Consider the following 18218-nt stretch of genomic DNA (forward strand, 5'->3'; position numbering starts at 1 on the left):
TTCATGCCATCGGGTTGGAGGCCAGCCAGACAGAATATGAGGTGATGCTCCTCCACCCTGAGGATGGCCTCATCTCGCCACAAGAGGAGGCCGTGGGCCGACATGTTGGAACAGGAATGGGGATAGGAATTAAAATGGTTGGGCAGCGGGAAATTCCGCTTTGGTGGATGGAGCAGAGGTGCTCGACAACCTTGATAATGAACCAATGGCAATGTACTTCCCTTCGACCGTTCAGTTCTGAACCAACTGGTACAACCCTAACCACCACCTCGATATAGCAGAGTATGACCGCTTGGCACTACCACGGAACATTCTGTTCCTATGTTTGTGTTCCATCCTGTACAAGACATGCATATAGTTCCCGAGTACAATAGGCAGGTGTCGGGGCGGAGATACGTCTCTACCAAAGGAGGTGTAAGGCACTTCTTCCCTCCGCTAGCCTGCAGATCACCCCTGGGCAAGGTGTAGCACCCCCACCCCCCCAGATCAGGGTCACATGAAGCCATGGGACCAGGTGGTGGATGGTCGTATGAGCAGCCGGTGCAGATCACAAGTCCTGGTTATGTGACCACTGACACCAGGCAGACAATCTCTGAAGGATATTGATAATGACTGGGGTCACCCATCTTCTAAAGACTCTGCCCAGAAGAAGGCAATGGCAAACCACTTCTGTAGAAAAATTTGCCAGGAGCTATTGTAGGCTTGGAAAGACCATGATCGCCCATGTCATGTGACACGGCACATGAGGATGAAGGTGTAGATTCCATTGGCTGTTAATACTGTATTACCACAGTGTGATTGGTGATTGATTATGCAAATAAGGAATTTGAGGATGCACGGGGTTATCAATTGGTCAATATCAAGGTGAAAAAGTGGGAGTAACTTTATTATCAAAGTCAATTGTTAGATCATAGTAGTTAGATATTGCTGTATGAGGTGGTGATTAAGGTTGTACCAGTTGGTTCAAGAACCGAATGGTTGAGGGAGGTAGCTGTTCCTGAACGTGGTGGTGTGCGCCTGCCCCGATGGGAGGTACAAGAAGATGACGTGACGCGGATGGTGGGGACTGCTGATGACGGACGTTGTCTCCTGTAGATACTCGCGATGGTGGGGAGGGGCGGGCCCGTCCACCACAGTCAATGAACATTTTAAAGACAGCTGCAGATACTGGGAACCTGAAATAAAGACCAAAGTGTCCCTGCAGACTCAAATTGCCCTCCCAGGGCATCTTGCAAATAGTCAGGGCATTTTCAACAGGACATCTGTGGAAGTTTGTTAGAATGTTTGTCAGGCTGGGATCTAATCCAGGGGTTCAGGGGGTTTATATATAGAATATCAGATCCCCAGGAGTGGGTTACAGGCTGGGGTCTAACCCAGGGGTTCAGGGGGTTTATATATAGAATATCAGATCCCCAGGAGTGGGTTATAGGCTGGGGTCTAATCCAGGGGTTCAGGGGGTTTATATATAGAATATCAGATCCCCAGGAGTGGGTTACAGGCTGGGGTCTAACCCAGGGGTTCAGGGGGTTTATATATAGAATATCAGATCCCCAGGAGTGGGTTATAGGCTGGGGTCTAATCCAGGGGTTCAGGGGGTTTATATATAGAATATCAGATCCCCAGGAGTGGGTTATAGGCTGGGGTCTAACCCAGGGGTTTGGGGAGTTTATATATAGAATATCAGATCCCCAGGAGTGGGTTATAGGCTGGGGTCTAACCCAGGGGTTTGGGGAGTTTATAAATAGAATAACAGATCCCCAGGAGTGGGTTATAGGCTGGGGTCTAACCCAGGGGTTTGGGGAGTTTATATATAGAATATCAGATCCCCAGGAGTGGGTTATAGGCTGGGGTCTAATCCAGGGGTTCAGGGGGTTTATATATAGAATATCAGATCCCCAGGAGTGGGTTATAGGCTGGGGTCTAACCCAGGGGTTTGGGGAGTTTATATATAGAATATCAGATCCCCAGGAGTGGGTTATAGGCTGGGGTCTAACCCAGGGGTTTGGGGAGTTTATAAATAGAATAACAGATCCCCAGGAGTGGGATATAGGCTGGGGTCTAACCCAGGGGTTTGGGGAGTTTATATATAGAATATCAGATCCCCAGGAGTGGGTTATAGGCTGGGGTCTAATCCAGGGGTTCAGGGGGTTTATATATAGAATATCAGATCCCCAGGAGTGGGTTATAGGCTGGGGTCTAACCCAGGGGTTTGGGGAGTTTATATATAGAATATCAGATCCCCAGGAGTGGGTTATAGGCTGGGGTCTAACCCAGGGGTTTGGGGAGTTTATATATAGAATATCAGATCCCCAGGAGTGGGTTATAGGCTGGGGTCTAACCCAGGGGTTTGGGGAGTTTATATATAGAATATCAGATCCCCAGGAGTGGGTTATAGGCTGGGGTCTAACCCAGGGGTTTGGGGAGTTTATATATAGAATATCAGATCCCCAGGAGTGGGTTATAGGCTGGGGTCTAACCCAGGGGTTTGGGGAGTTTATATATAGAATATCAGATCCCCAGGAGTGGGTTACAGGCTGGGGTCTAACCCAGGGGTTCGGGGAGTTTATATATAGAATATCAGATCCCCAGGAGTGGGTTACAGGAGGAGATCTAATCCAGGGGTTCAGGGGGTTTATATATTGAATAACAAATCCTGGGAGAGGGTTACAAGCTGGAATATCATGTAGAATTTCTTTAACTAATTCCTTGACTAATTCTTTGCCACAGTTGGCTGTGGAGGCCAGGTCATTGGGTATATTTAAAGCGGAGGTGGATAGGTTTTTGATTAGCAAAGGAGTCAATGGTTACGGGGTGAGGTTGAGAGGGATAATAAACCAGCCGCGGCCGAGGCGTCTGTACCTGGTACCTGTGAGAAGATGCCGCGGGTAAGTCCACACCTTCGTACATTCCTGTGCATTGAAATTGCTGTACCGGGCCGGTAAGCAATCAGAACAGTGTATCTCTAGGGTTTGCTCCACGATAAGCCCAACCCCCTCAATCTTCTATGTTCCAAGGAATAAAGTCCTAACCTATTCAACCTTTCCCTGTAACTCCGGTCCTCCAGTCCCAGCAACTCCCTCGTGAATTTTCTCCTTTCATCTTACTTTTCTCTTTCCTGGAGGTAGGTGACTGAAACTGCACACAATACTCCAGATTAGGCCAAAGCAACCTTTTACACAACTTCAACATAACAAGTTAAGAAAGAAAAGTTTCAACATGCCGTCCTAACTTTTGCCCTGAATGCCTCGACTGTGAAGCCAATCTCGCCATCTTGTCTTCGGTCTTAAAAGCAAAATTGGCCAACTGTGGGTTGTTCTACCCAGGGCGTCGGAGGCTGAGAGGGGACCTGACAGAAGTGTAGAACACTGTGCGAGGCCTGAAGAGTGTAGGCAGTCAGACTCTTTCTCCCCAGGGTGAAAACGTGAATATCCAAGAGGACAGTGGTTGAAGGCGAGGGGAGGGACGGGCTAGTGGAGATTTATGATGTGTTCTCGCACAGAGTGTGGAGGTCAGGGTCAAAGAAAAATGTTGATATTAAAGTACCTAAATATTATCATATACTACCTTGAGATTCGTTTTCTTGCAGTCATTTACAGGAAAGTAAACAGAAATACGTTAGATCTTACAAAAAAATATATACATAAATGACTGATGTGCAGAAGTCAAATTGCGAAAATAAATAAATAATACTGAGAGCATGAGTTGTAGAATCCTTTAAATTTCCATAGACCATAAAACATAAGAGCAGAAAAGGGCCATTCAGCCCATCGAGTCTGCTCTGCTATTCCATCATGGCTGATTTATTTTCCCTCTCTTCTTCTGCCTTCTTTGACACCTTTACTAATCGGGAACCTATCAGCCTCTGCTTTAAATATACCCAATGATTTGGCCTCCACAGCTGTCCACGGCAATAAGCTCCACAGATTCACCACACTCTGGCTAAAATCCCCTTACCCCTGCCCCTTAGCTGCCCATCACCTCCCTCCGATGCCCCACCTCCTTCCCTTCCTTCCATAGTCCACTCTCCTCTCCAATTAGATTCCTTCTCCTTCAGCCACCTATCATCTCCCAGCTTCTTACTTCATCCTCCCCTCACCTGGTCTCACCTACCGCCCACCAACCTGTACTCCTCCCCTTCCACCCGCTCTCGCCCCGCTTCCTCTCTCGGCCCTAAACATCAGCTGTTTATTCCTCTCCAAAGATCCCGCTGGGTTCCTCCACCATTTTGTGTGTGTGCACTGTTCAAGAACTCCAGCATCCCAGCAGAAGAGCCCCCCCCCCCCCAGACCCCCAGAGCCCAAAGACATAGAGGACAGGTCATTGTAAATTGTCCCGTGATTCGTTTCGGTTGGATCGGATAGTCAGGGGTTGCTGGGGATTTCTGGCCCTTCGAAATCCCCACTCCACACTCTATCACTAAATCAATAAATATGTGTTTATATTTTTTGTTTTTACTATTACTGTGTTCCTCATCTTTTTAAATTTATTGAACGTCATGGAATAGGCCTTCGAGCGATGCCTCCCAGCAGTCTCCGATTTAACCCTGGCCTAATCCGGGACAACTTCAAAGACCAATTAACCTACCAACTGGACTGTGGGAGGAAACCCACACGGTCACGGGGAAAACATACGAACCCCTTACAGGCAGCAGCGGGAATTGAACCCGGGTCACCTGTACTGTAAACTGTTGTGCTAACCACTGTGCTACTGTGCCACCCCCTGGAGGGGCACATCTTATTGTGGTTTTCTTTGTGTTACATCGGAGTAACTACTACTTTGTTCATCTTTACTCCTGTGTACTGGAAATGCCGTTAAACAATCTTGAATCTTCAATCTTTCTTCCAGGCAACTCGAGCAAGTTCCTTCCTCATTTCCGGAGAAGGTAAGTTCCACATTTTGTCATCAAGTGGCCATATTTATGAATTAATTCACGCCATCGGAGGTGCTTGGATAAAGAAAGATAAGGGATGAAGGGATTCGCTTTATTTGTCACAGGGAAACGCGTTGTTTTTGCATCGGTGACCAACACAGTCCAGGGATTGTGCCGGGGGCAGCCCCAAGTGTCGCCACCCTTCCACAGCTTCCTAACCCAAACCCGTAACACCTGTGGGAGGAAACCAGATCACCCGCCATCCTCACCTCTGTTCCAAAGGGACGTCCTTCTATTCTGAGACAGTGCCCTCTGTCCCCAGACTCTCCCACTATAGGAAACATCCTCTCCACGTCCACCCTCTCTGGCCCTTTCAGTATTCAGTAGGGTTCAATGAGATCGCCTCCTCTCCTCATTGTTTCCTAAACCGGGCCCAGAGCCATCAATGCTCCTCGTACATTAACCCTTTCATTCCTAGGACCAATTTCCTCCAGACCCTCTCCAATGCCAGCACTTCCTCCCGTGGATAAGGGGCCCTGTACGCCAAGTGCGACCTGACCAGTACCTTACATCCTTGCTCTTATAGTCAAGGGCTGCGGGAGGGGTTTGGAATGGTTGGCTGGAGTCGGGCTGGGGACTGTGAGGGGGAGAGGTTTAATGCACCAGTAGAAAAATCAAGTCTTGGCCGCCCGGTTTTCTCGTTAACAGTTTCAGCTTCAAGCCCGAAGAAGTGGAGGACAACCCAGTGTATGGGAACATCAACTACCTTTACACAGGTGAGCAACTCTGCAACCCCTTCCCCCATCTCCCTCATCCTCCCCACCACGATTCTCCAGACCCCGAGGGCAAAACCTAGACACAGCAAACACAAAACGCTGGAGGAACTCGGCAGGTCAGGCAGCGTCTGTGGAAATGAATAAAGAGTCGACGTTTCCGGCCGAGACCCATCTTCAGGACTGGAAAGGAAGGGAGAAGATGCCAGAATAAAAAGTTAGGGGGAGAGAGGACTAGCTGGAGGGTGATAGGCGAAGCCAGGTGGGTAGCAAAGGCAAAGGACTGGAGAGGAAGGAGAGGAGAGGGGACGATGGGGGAAAAAGGAGGAGGAGGTGATAGGCAGGGAAGGAGAGAGGCAAGGGAGAGGGAAGAAAATAACTGGAAGGAGAAATCGATGTTCCTGCTGTCAGGTTGGAAGCTACCCAGACAGGTATGAGGTGTTGCTCCTCCATCCTGAGACTGGGGGCTCGTGGCAATAGGGGACCGACATGTGGGAACAGGAACGGGGATAGGCCACCAGGAAATCCCACTTGTGGAGCCGAACTCGCTTTGTCGTGGGCACAGTCGGAGAATTTAATTGGGGCCCTTTGTTTCATGATCTGGTCCAGCCCGAGGTTAACTCACACACGCTCTTACAGTCTTGCAGCTTTGATGTGTCCCATAAAGACAGATTAGCTTTACATCAAATTACACAGCAAAATGCACCAAATCGTAACAATGACCAAAACGTTTTCCTTTACAAAATTACATTTAATATAAACTCAAACCACTACAGTTGTATCACGTAACAAATGAAGGGTATCCATGCCGGTTCAGGAGCCTGGTGGTTGAAGGGTAATAACTGTTCCTGAACCTGGTGGTGTGGGACCTGAGGCTCCTGTACCTCCTTCCCAATGGCAGCAGCGAGGAGAGTATGGGCTTCACTTTATCAGTGTGGATATCTTCGCTCACATCAACACTGAACCCATTCCACAGCCTACACACACACTTTCAAGGCTCGACAACTCATTAATTACATGTGTGTTTATCTATATATCTGTCTATTCATCAATCTACCTACCCATCCATCTATCTATCCATCTGTCTGTCTATTTGTCTATCTGTGTCTTTCTATCTATCCATCTATCTGTCCACTTCTCTATCTGTATTCATCTATCTGTCTGTCTTTCTAAGTATCTGTCTGTCTGTCTGTCTATCTGTCTGAATACTTGTCTATCTGTCTATCTATCTATCCGTTTATTTGTCTATCCGTGTCTATCTGTCTGTCTGCCTATCTATCTGTCTATCAGTCTATCTATCTATCTATCTGTCTGTCTGTCTGTCCGTCTGTCTATCTGCCTGTCCATCTGTCTATCTGTCTGTCTGTCAATCTATCTAACCATCTATCTATTTATCTATCTATGTATCTATCCACCTGTTCATTCACTTATTGAAATTTGCACAGTTTGTCTTTTGCACACTGGTCGTTTGTCCGTCTCTGTGCGCAGTTTTTAATTGATCCTATTGTACTTCTTTGTTCTACTGTGAATGCCCACAAGAAAATGAATCTCGGGGAAGTATCTGGTGAGAGGTGTATTTTGAGAATAACTTTCCTTTGAACTTTGACCTGGATGGCGGGGGCCCTAATATCCAACAATCCCCTCTGATTTTTTCTACAGCCGCACGGCCGGAAAACCGCGTGGTGTTTTTTTACAATTAGCATTCCATGAATATTTAGAATGAAAATTGGAAAATCGCCTACTTTTGATTTTATTTATTAATTGAAGAGTAGATTGAAATACAGTACAACAGAGAAAATCTTTCACCTTTCGTAAACTTTTATTTTACCTGCATCCAATTCTAGCTGCACAGCAACGAAGGCGATGTGCGCGGGAGCATTTCAGTTACCGCGCAGCTTAAAGGATACCATGTTTATGTCACACAATGTTACAAAACAAGGACACACACCATGATATTACCTACAGTTTATAATATTTTATAATTACTTTACTCTATTTATATTATCTGATGTAGCAACTGTTGAGAGTACATTTATTATAAAACCTTGAAGTTCGTCTCCTAACAGACAGCCACAAAGCAACGAAATCCACAATAACCCATTAAAATAAAGTCCCCCAAACACTCAATGTGCAGGAAAAAAACTGTGCAAACAATAAAAGTGGGCAAATAGTATTCAGAACGAAAGTGAGTCCTCAGGCATGAAGCCCAGACCAGGCCCAGGCCCCGTGGCCTCAGTTCAGCACAGAGCCGAGTAAATGCATGGGGTAGCGAGCAGAACTGGCCCGACCCTTCCCTCTGGTCGCAATGCCCTGCCTTTTCAAACTGGCCCAGCGTTTAAATCGTCCAAAGTCATCCTCGCTCTAGGACCCGGGCCCTATCACTTTGATACACTCTGGGCCTGGACCCCGCCGCCATGTTTTAGCCCGTGCCTGGCCTTTCCAAATCGTCCTGGCGCTTAGATTGATCAAACCTCAGGTCCTTCCTCGCCCTCGGTCTTGCCGGACATGCCTCGCTCCGGCTCTGCCTCGGGTCCTTCCTCGCCCTCGGTCTTGCCCGACGTGCCTCGCCCCGGCTCTGCCTCGGGCCCTTCCTCGCCCTCGGTCTTGCCCGACGTGCCTCGCCCCGGCTCTGCCTCAGGTCCTTCCTCGCCCTCGGTCTTGCCCGACGTGCCTCGCCCCGGCTCTGCCTCGGGTCCTTCCTCGCCCTCGGTCTTGCCCGACGTGCCTCGCTCCTGCTCTGCCTCGGGTCCTTCCTCGCCCTCAGTCTTGCCCGATGTACCTCACTCCGGCTCTGCCTCGGCCCTTCCTCGCCCTCGGTCTTGCCCGACGTGCCTCGCCCCGGCTCTGCCTCGGTCCTTCCTCGCCCTCGGTCTTGCCCGATGTGCCTCGCTCCTGCTCTGCCTCGGCCCTTCCTCGCCCTCGGTCTTGCCCGACGTGCCTCGCCCCGGCTCTGCCTCGGTCCTTCCTCGCCCTCGGTCTTGCCCGACGTGCCTCGCCCTGGCTCTGCCTCGGTCCTTCCTCGCCCTCGGTCTTGCCCGACGTGCCTCGCCCCGGCTCTGCCTCACTCCTTCCTCGCCCTCGGTCTTGCCCGACATGCCTCACTCCTGCTCCGCCTCGGGCCCTTCCTCGCCCTCAGTCTTGCCCGACGTGCCTCGCCCCAGCTCTGCCTCGGGTCCTTCCTCGCCCTCGGTCTTGCCCGACGTGCCTCGCCCCAGCTCTGCCTCGGGTCCTTCCTCGCCCTCGGTCTTGCCCGACGTGCCTCGCCCCGGCTCTGCCTGCCCACCTCAAACTTTGAAGGCTGAGATCATCGCAGTATGGGAAGCAGTTATGACGTTGAACGCATTCTCCCTGCAGGAATGGAGAGAGCTACCACTTCACACTCCATGGAAAAGGACAGAGAACGCAAGGTTGGTTTAACGGCGATTAAGTGTTCAAGTATAGGATGCTGGCAATGTTCTTTTTAAAATTCCCTTCGTCTGGATCACTACGGCAGATGTCCCCTCCCTCACCACTGACTGTCCAGCAGGGTGGTGGGCAAGGCCATATCCTCTGATAGTGTGATCATCCCTCAGTTCCCTCTATCCAGGGACAGTCGGAAGAAGAGAGTCGATTTTCTCCAGAAGCCCCACTGTCATCACCCCTGGTGAGCTGACGAGCCTTCCCCCTCACCCCCTACTACCAGGGTCTTTATCAGCAGTTTCCGGCCCCCTATCTATGAAAGGGAATGCTGGCGTCGGTGAAGGTTCAGACGAGAATGAATTCCTGGAATGCAGGGGTTAACGTATGAGCAGCGTTTGACGGCTCTGGGCCTGTACTCGCTGGAGTTTAGAAGAATGAGGGAGAATCTCACTGACACCGATCAAATAATGAAAGGCCTAGACAGAGTGGACATGGAGAGGGGAAGTCTAGGACCAGAGGGCACACCCTCAGAATGGAGGCTGGCTGGCTTTAGAGCAGAGGTGAGCAGGAATTTCCTCAGCCAGAGGGTGGTGAATCTGTGGAATTCGTTGCCACGGACGGCTGTGGAGGCCAAGTCATTGGGTATATGTAAAGTGGAGGTTGAAAGGTTTGTGATCAGTGAGGGCTTCAAAGGTTATACTGAGAGGCATAATAAATCAGCCTTGATGGAATGGCAGAGCAGACTTGACGGGCCAAATGGCCTGCTCCTGCTCCTCCATCTTGAGTTCTTGCTCTCTAGCCCCTGAAGCAGATCGAAGGTGATGGGGACAGAGGGTGTCATGGCTGACAAACTGCGCAGACAGGAAGCCGGAGGCTTTCGCTGCAAGCTCTCGGTCACACCACAAGAGTTTGCACAGTTTACCCCCCGGCTGCAGGAGAGCGGAAACCACAACACCCCCCCACCCCCACCCTGGGAGCTGATCCTAACCAGAGGAATCAGCTGTGAAGTTGCCACGGTGACGGGTCGGGCGGTAGGGTGCGACCTTGACAACCGAGAGTATCAGGAATGGGTGGGAGCACAGTTCCTGTTCTCCAGCCTACACCACATTCTCTTCACCGGCAGAGAGGAACGCAGCACAGTGAGGTCACGGTAACTCTGTTGTTGGTCCATCCCTCAACCCGACACGAGGTGGAGGACCTTCCAAAATCTGGGGACCTTCCAAAGCCACTGCGAGCAAGGTCCCATCGCTGTTGACTGTGAGAGGGGGGTGAAGTTTACTTCCAGATAAGTCCTTGACCTGGGAGATGTGATGGAACAGTGCAGAGGGAGTTTTCAATCTGTGTGTGACCCCAGGAATCTGTGATGGGACGGTGAGGAGGGAGATTCACTGTGTGTCTGACCCCGGGAGTGTGTGATGGGACGGTGAGGAGGGAGATTCACTGTGTGTCTGACCCTGGGAGTGTGTGATGGGACGGTGAGGAGGGAGATTCACTGTGTGTCTGACCCCGGGAGTGTGTGATGGGACGGTGTGGAAGGAGATTCACTGTGTGTCTGACCCCGGGAGTGTGTGATGGGACGGTGAGGAGGGAGATTCACTGTGTGTCTGACCCCGGGAGTGTGTGATGGGACGGTGTGGAGGGAGATTCACTCTGTGTCTGACCCCAGGAATCTGTGATGGGATGGTGAGGAGGGAGATTCACTGTGTGTCTGACCCCGGGAGTGTGTGACGGGACGGTGTGGAGGGAGTTTCACTCTGTGTCTGACCCCGGGAGTGTGTGATGGGACGGTGTGGAGGGAGATTCACTCTGTGTCTGACCCCGGGAGTGTGTGATGGGACGGTGTGGGGGGAGATTCACTGTGTGTCTGACCCCGGGAGTGTGTGACGGGACGGTGTGGAGGGAGTTTCACTCTGTGTCTGACCCGGGAGTGTGTGATGGGACAGAGTGGGGGGAGATTCACTGTGTGTCTGACCCCGGGAGTGTGTGACGGGACGGTGTGGAGGGAGTTTCACTCTGTGTCTGACCCCGGGAGTGTGTGATGGGACGGTGTGGAGGGAGATTCACTCTGTGTCTGACCCGGGAGTGTGTGATGGGACGGTGTGGAGGGAGCTTCACTCTGTGTCTGACCCCGGGAGAGTGTGACGGGACAGTGTGGAGGGAGCTTCACTCTGTGTCTGACCCCGGGAGTGTGTGATGGGACGGTCTGGAGGGAGCTTCACTCTGTATCTGACCCTGGGAGTGTGTGATGGGACGGTGTGGAGGGAGATTCACTCTGTCTGACCCTGGGAGTGTGTGATGGGACGGTGTGGAGGGAGATTCACTCTGTGTCTGACCCTGGGAGTGTGTGATGGGACGGTGTGGAGGGAGTTTCACTCTGTCTGACCCTGGGAGTGTGTGATGGGACGGTGTGGAGGGAGATTCACTCTGTGTCTGACCCTGGGAGTGTGTGATGGGACGGTGTGGAGGGAGATTCACTCTGTCTGACCCTGGGAGTGTGTGATGGGACGGTGTGGAGGGAGATTCACTGTGTGTCTGACCCCGGGAGTGTGTGATGGGACGGTGTGGAAGGAGATTCACTGTGTGTCTGACCCCGGGAGTGTGTGATGGGACGGTGAGGAGGGAGATTCACTGTGTGTCTGACCCCGGGAGTGTGTGATGGGACAGTGTGGAGGGAGATTCACTCTGTGTCTGACCCCAGGAATCTGTGATGGGATGGTGAGGAGGGAGATTCACTGTGTGTCTGACCCCGGGAGTGTGTGACGGGACGGTGTGGAGGGAGTTTCACTCTGTGTCTGACCCCGGGAGTGTGTGATGGGACGGTGTGGAGGGAGATTCACTCTGTGTCTGACCCCGGGAGTGTGTGATGGGACGGTGTGGGGGGAGATTCACTGTGTGTCTGACCCCGGGAGTGTGTGACGGGACGGTGTGGAGGGAGTTTCACTCTGTGTCTGACCCGGGAGTGTGTGATGGGACAGAGTGGGGGGAGATTCACTCTGTGTCTGACCCCGGGAGTGTGTGACGGGACGGTGTGGAGGGAGTTTCACTCTGTGTCTGACCCCGGGAGTGTGTGATGGGACGGTGTGGAGGGAGATTCACTCTGTGTCTGACCCGGGAGTGTGTGATGGGACGGTGTGGAGGGAGCTTCACTCTGTGTCTGACCCCGGGAGAGTGTGACGGGACAGTGTGGAGGGAGCTTCACTCTGTGTCTGACCCCGGGAGTGTGTGATGGGACGGTCTGGAGGGAGCTTCACTCTGTATCTGACCCTGGGAGTGTGTGATGGGACGGTGTGGAGGGAGATTCACTCTGTCTGACCCTGGGAGTGTGTGATGGGACGGTGTGGAGGGAGATTCACTCTGTGTCTGACCCTGGGAGTGTGTGATGGGACGGTGTGGAGGGAGTTTCACTCTGTCTGACCCTGGGAGTGTGTGATGGGACGGTGTGGAGGGAGATTCACTCTGTGTCTGACCCTGGGAGTGTGTGATGGGACGGTGTGGAGGGAGATTCACTCTGTCTGACCCTGGGAGTGTGTGATGGGACGGTGTGGAGGGAGATTCACTCTGTGTCTGACCCCGGGAGTGTGTGATGGGACGGTGTGGAGGGAGCTTCACTCTGTGTCTGACCCCGGGAGTGTGTGATGGGACGGTGTGGAGGGAGATTCACTCTGTCTGACCCTGGGAGTGTGTGATGTGACAGTGTGGAGGGAGTTTCACTCTGTGTCTGACCCCGGGAGTGTGTGATGGGACGGTGTGGAGGGAGCTTCACTCTGTGTCTGACCCCGGGAGAGTGTGATGGGACAGTGTGGAGGGAGATTCACTCTGTGTCTGACCCTGGGAGTGTGTGATGGGACGGTGTGGAGGGAGCTTCACTCTGTGTCTGACCCCGGGAGTGTGTGATGGGACGGTGTGGAGGGAGCTTCACTCTGTCTGACCCTGGGAGTGTGTGATGGGACGGTGTGGAGGGAGCTTCACTCTGTGTCTGACCCCGGGAGTGTGTGATGGGACGGTGTGGAGGGAGCTTCACTCTGTGTCTGACCCCGGGAGTGTGTGATGGGACGGTGAGGAGGGAGCTTCACTCTGTGTCAGACCCCGGGAGTGTGTGATGGGACGGTGTGGAGGGAGCTTCACTCTGTGTCAGACCCCGGGAGTGTGTGATGGGACGGTGTGGAGGGAGCTTCACTCTGTGTCTGACCCCGGGAGTGTGTGATGGGACGGTGTGGAGGGAGATTCACTCTGTGTCTGACCCCGGGAGTGTGTGATGGGACGGTGTGGAGGGAGTTTCACTCTGTGTCTGACCCCGGGAGTGTGTGATGGGACGGTGTGGAGGGAGCTTCACTCTGTGTCTGACCCCGGGAGTGTGTGATGGGACAGTGTGGAGGGAGCTTCACTCTGTGTCTGACCCCGGGAGTGTGTGATGGGACAGTGTGGAGAGGGTTGAGTGTGTAACGTACTGTCTTGCCTCTCTTGCTCAGAGACAGATCTGCTATGCTAAGCTCGAGCTCCCCGCGTCACGAGACCAGCAGGGCCGTAAGCTGACCAAGACACAATACACCGACATCTTGAACATATTAACGCACGGACATGAGGAGCATCAGGCGGGAGACGGCATCTCGGAGTCGCGGAAGGATAGCACCCAGAGCAGCAGCTTGTCACCCACCTCGAACAGTGAGCTCCTCGACCTGGGATCATCGGACCTGTACGCCTCCGTGCGCCTGGGGAGGCGGGAGGGGAAAATCTGTGGGCAGGACTACGCCAACAAGGAGACCCTCAAAGCCCAGTAGCAACAGTCAGCAGCAGGCACTAGAGACCTGCACTTGGGTGAGTTACCAGCGCATGGCATCTGAGGCAAGCTCTTGTGTCCCGGGGAGTGTGTCGGTATTTACATGGGGTCCTGGGGAGGCTGTCGGTATTTACAGGGGGTCCCGGGGAGAGTGTCGGTATTTACAGGGGGTCCCGGGGAGCGTGTCAGTATTTACAGGGGGTCCCGGGGAGCGTGTCAGTACTTACAGGGGGTCCCGGGGAGAGTGTCAGTATTTACAGGGGGTCCCGGGGAGAGTGTCGGTATTTACAGGGGGTCCCGGGGAGCGTGTCAGTATTTACAGGGGGTCCCGGGAAGTGTGTCGGTATTTACAGGGGTCCCGGGGAGTGTGTCGGTATTTACAGGGGGTCCTGGGGAGTGTGTCGGTATTTACAGGGGGTCCCGGGGAGTGTATCAGTATTTACAGGGGGTCCCGGGGAGTGTCTGTATTTACAGGGAATCCCGGGGAGTGTGTCAGTATTTACGGGGGGTCCCGGGGAGTGTGTCAGTATTTACAGGGGGTCCCGGGGAGTGTGTCAGTATTTACAGGGGTCCTGGGGAGTGTGTCAGTATTTACAGGGGGTCCCGGGGAGAATGTCAGTATTTACAGGGGGTCCCGGGGAGTGTGTCAGTATTTACAGGGGGTCCCGGGGAGAGTGTCAGTATTTACAGGGGGTCCCAGGGAGAGTGTTGGAATTTACAGGGGGTCCCAGGGAGAGTGTCGGTATTTACGGGGGGTCCCGGGGAGTATGTCTGTATTTACAGGGGGTCCCGGGGAGTGTGTCAGTATTTACAGGGGGTCCCGGGGAGTGTATCAGTATTTACAGGAGGTCCCGGGGAGTGTATCAGTATTTACAGGGGGTCCCGGGGAGTGTCTGTATTTACAGGGGGTCCCGGGGAGTGTGTCAGTATTTACAGGGGGTCCCGGGGCGTGTCAGTATTCACAGGGATTCCTGTGGTGTGTGTCAGTATTTACAGGGAATCCTGGGGAGTGTCAGTATTTACAGGGGTTTCTGGGGTGTGTGTCAATATTTACAGGGAATCCTGGGGAGTGTCAGTATTTACAGGGGTTTCTGGGGTGTGTGTCAGTATTTACAAGTGTTGACCAGGAGTGTGTCTGTATTTACATGGTTTGTGGTGGTGTCTGTAGAGTGCGTAACTATTTACAGGGTTCCCTGGTGATGAGTCAGTAACTATAAGGGGCTCCTGGAGTGTCTCAGTATTTATAGAGGATTGTGTCTGTATTTATATGGGGTCCTGGTTCTGTGATTGCATACCAGGCAGACGATCTCTGAAGAGCTAATGGCTGGGGTCACCCGTCTTGTGAAGACTCTGCCCCGAAGAAGGCAATGGCAAACCACTTCTGTAGAAAAGTTTGCCATGAACAATCATGGTCATGGAAAGACCGGTATTGCCTTCATCATAAGATATGGCACATAATGGAGTGTGTCAGTATTTACAGGGGTCTTGGGAATGAGTCATTATTTACCGGGAGAATGTGTCAGTAGTTTACAAGGAGTCTCGGGGAGTTTGTCAGTGTTTATGGGTGTCGCTGTAAGGGGTTCAGTATTTACAGAGTATGTCAGTTTCTACATGGGTTGTCTGGCAGTGTGTCAGCGTTTACAGAGGGTCCCCGGCTTGAGTCTGTAGACATAGCGTTCCCTGGTGTCTGCATACACAGGGAGTACCAGATTGTGTTGTATTCAGTAGAGACTCTGTGCGGGCTGGCCGTGGCCTCACGGGTCCATGTGCCTGGAGCTGTTAGTCTCTGCTGCCACCTCCTGCCCAGGAGGAGGAATTGATCTTAGAACTCCTGTTCACACTTGGGGGAGAACGAGGGGCTTCCGTTGGAAAATAGGGGGGAATTTGAGACAGGAAATAACTTTTTCACTCACAAGTTTGTGCATCTTTGGACCTGTCTTCCTCCAAGGTCAGTGGATGCCGTCATTCTAAATGTTATAATGTTCAAAAATTTGAATATTTTCATGTTCTCTGTATAATTTATGTATTATTATTTTTTGTATTTGCAGTTTGTCTTTTTTCACACATTTTGGCTGTTTGTCAGTCTTTGTAGATCTTCACTGATTCTATTTTATTTCTTTGTTCTACTGCAAATGCCCGCAAGTAAATGTATCTCATGGTGACATACATTCAGTGGCCACTTTATTAGGTACACCTGCTCATTAATACAAATATCTAATCAGCCAATCATGTGGCAGTAACTCAATGCTGAAAAGCACGCACAGTCAAGAGGTTCAGTTATTGATCAGACCAAACATCAGAATGGATAAGAAATGTGATCCAAATGACTTTGAATGTGGAATGATTGTTGGTGCCAGATGGGGTGGTTTGAGTATCTCAGGAACTGATATCCTGGGATTTTCACGCACAACAATCTCGAGGGTTTACAGAAAATGGTGTGAAAAACAAAAACAAAATCCAGTGGGCGATCAGCGGATGGCCAGAGCTGACAGGAAAGTGACAGTGACTCAAATAACCACACGTTACAACAGTGATGAGCAGAAGAGCATCTCTGAACACACAACACGTTGAACCTTGAAGTGGTTGGGCTACAGCAGAAGACCAGGAATGTACACTCATTTACACTTTATCAGGTGCAGGAGGTACTGAATGAAGCGGCCACTAGGTGTAGATTAAATATATTTTTGGTCTTAGTATTTTATTATTTGTAATTGGGATTTGGTTTTTTTTTTGCAGATTGGTTGCTTGTCATTGTGTGTAGCTTTTCACCGATTCTTATTGGATTTCTTTGCTCTCCTATGAATGCCCACGAGAAAATAAATTCCAGTGTAGTAGTTGGTGACGTGTATGTACCTTAAGAATAAATTGACTTTGAAGTGACGGTTTGGAAGATTACTCTGAGGGAGACAGAAAAGCAGAGGAAAGCCTCCAATCAGATCAGCCCAGCCTTGTTAAAACAGAATAGTTTCGAAGGGCTAAATGGCTAATTTTGTGTGTTCATGTTTTCATGCACACGTTTTATCCTCTGCCTGCAATCTGATAGCACTGTAGCTGTCACAAACCATTAACTCGATCCTCTCTCCACAGGTGCTTCCCAACCAGCCCGGTGTTTCCAGCATTTTCGGTATAATTTCCCCGCAGTCTGATGGATAATCTCGTTTACTGATGTTGGTTCAGGAATAAGTAATGGTCCTTAAGATCACTGAGTTTACCCATTTGCCTTCCTGCCGAATTATCTTGCACATCACACCTCAGAGGGGAGATGGGGCCTCAGTGTCCACCTTCCAAAATATTAGGATGTCCTAGGACTCCCACCAAAACTTCCCCACAGCATCCCACCAGTAGAGTGGTGCTCCCTTACCACCCCTTTTTTGTATCAAAACTATAAAAGTTTATTTACAACATACAGACACACAAGATAATCAATATTTACAAGACAGTAGTTACACTTAAATTACTATATGGTCACTACCGTCTGTAAAACAGTCTAGACTGCGGGGAGACCACTGCTCATTGAAAATCCCCAATGTGCCCACCATGACCGCGTGCTCCCTCTCCAAGGACAGCCGGGCACGGACGTATCCTCGAAAAAAGGGCAGGCAGTCAGCCCAGGCAGCACCCTCCACCTTCTAAACCCGTGGATAGCCTCAGCACCCGTCCGACAATGTGGCGCTCCCTCCCAGGGTGCGATGTCCCCTCACTACCCCCTCCCAAGGTGTAACACTCCCTCACTGCCCCGCTGTGGTGCTGCGCTCCCTCCCGACCCTCCCAGCAGGAAGCCGAAGGAGAGAAGGCACAGAAAGACACCACCAGCTGCCGGCTCTCCTCAGTCACTAGGCACCCACATTTGGAGAGACGTCGCTGTACGTTGACCATCGCCAGGCCCGAATCCTGCAACTTGCCCTCCACCCTCCCCAGACAGGCAGCAGCCTCAGCAGTGACCGAGGCCAAATGCCACAAATCAGCAAGAATGTAAATACCTTACACAACTTCATATCAGCCAGATTCCCCGCTGTTGTACCGGGAGAATGGCATTTCTTATAAATTGTTTGTGTGTATTATATCCCAGAATTTTTTAATAAAGTATTAACCAATCTTTAAGCTGTCGTTCTCCTGCGCACGACCCGTGTGTGTGTGTGAGTGTGAGTGTGTGTGTGTGAGTGAGTGTGTGTGAGTGAGTGTGAGTGAGTGAGTGTGTGAGTGAGTGTGAGTGAGTGTGTGAGTGAGTGTGTGTGTGTGTGTGTGAGTGTGTGAGTGTGAGTGTGTGTGTGTGAGTGTGTGTGTGTGAGTGCGTGTGCGTGAGCATGTGCGTGAGCGTGAGCGTGTGTGTGTGTGTGTGTGTGTGTGTGTGTGTGTGTGTGTGTGTGTGGAGTTTACACCTTCTGCTCTGTGACCATGC

At 51.4% G+C, this 18218-nt stretch overlaps 1 protein-coding gene across 2 annotated transcripts in view; it reads left to right on the forward strand.

The window, feature by feature from the left end:
• Positions 1 to 17905, forward strand: part of LOC140715597 (uncharacterized) — a 56480-nt gene extending 38575 nt beyond the window's left edge. Inside the window, exons 3-7 of one of the 2 annotated variants that reach the window (XM_073027963.1) lie at positions 4846 to 4882; positions 5579 to 5646; positions 8998 to 9050; positions 13512 to 13857; positions 16907 to 17905. In XM_073027963.1, the coding sequence (XP_072884064.1) occupies positions 4846 to 4882; positions 5579 to 5646; positions 8998 to 9050; positions 13512 to 13820 (467 nt within the window). In that variant the 3' untranslated portion in view covers positions 13821 to 13857; positions 16907 to 17905. The other variant, XM_073027964.1, reaches the window with a different exon arrangement.
• The last annotated feature ends 313 nt before the right edge of the window (positions 17906 to 18218 follow it).

The sequence above is a fragment of the Hemitrygon akajei genome, chromosome 24 (genome assembly GCF_048418815.1).
Source record: "Hemitrygon akajei chromosome 24, sHemAka1.3, whole genome shotgun sequence".
In the NCBI taxonomy this organism is placed as follows: Eukaryota; Metazoa; Chordata; class Chondrichthyes; order Myliobatiformes; family Dasyatidae; genus Hemitrygon; species Hemitrygon akajei.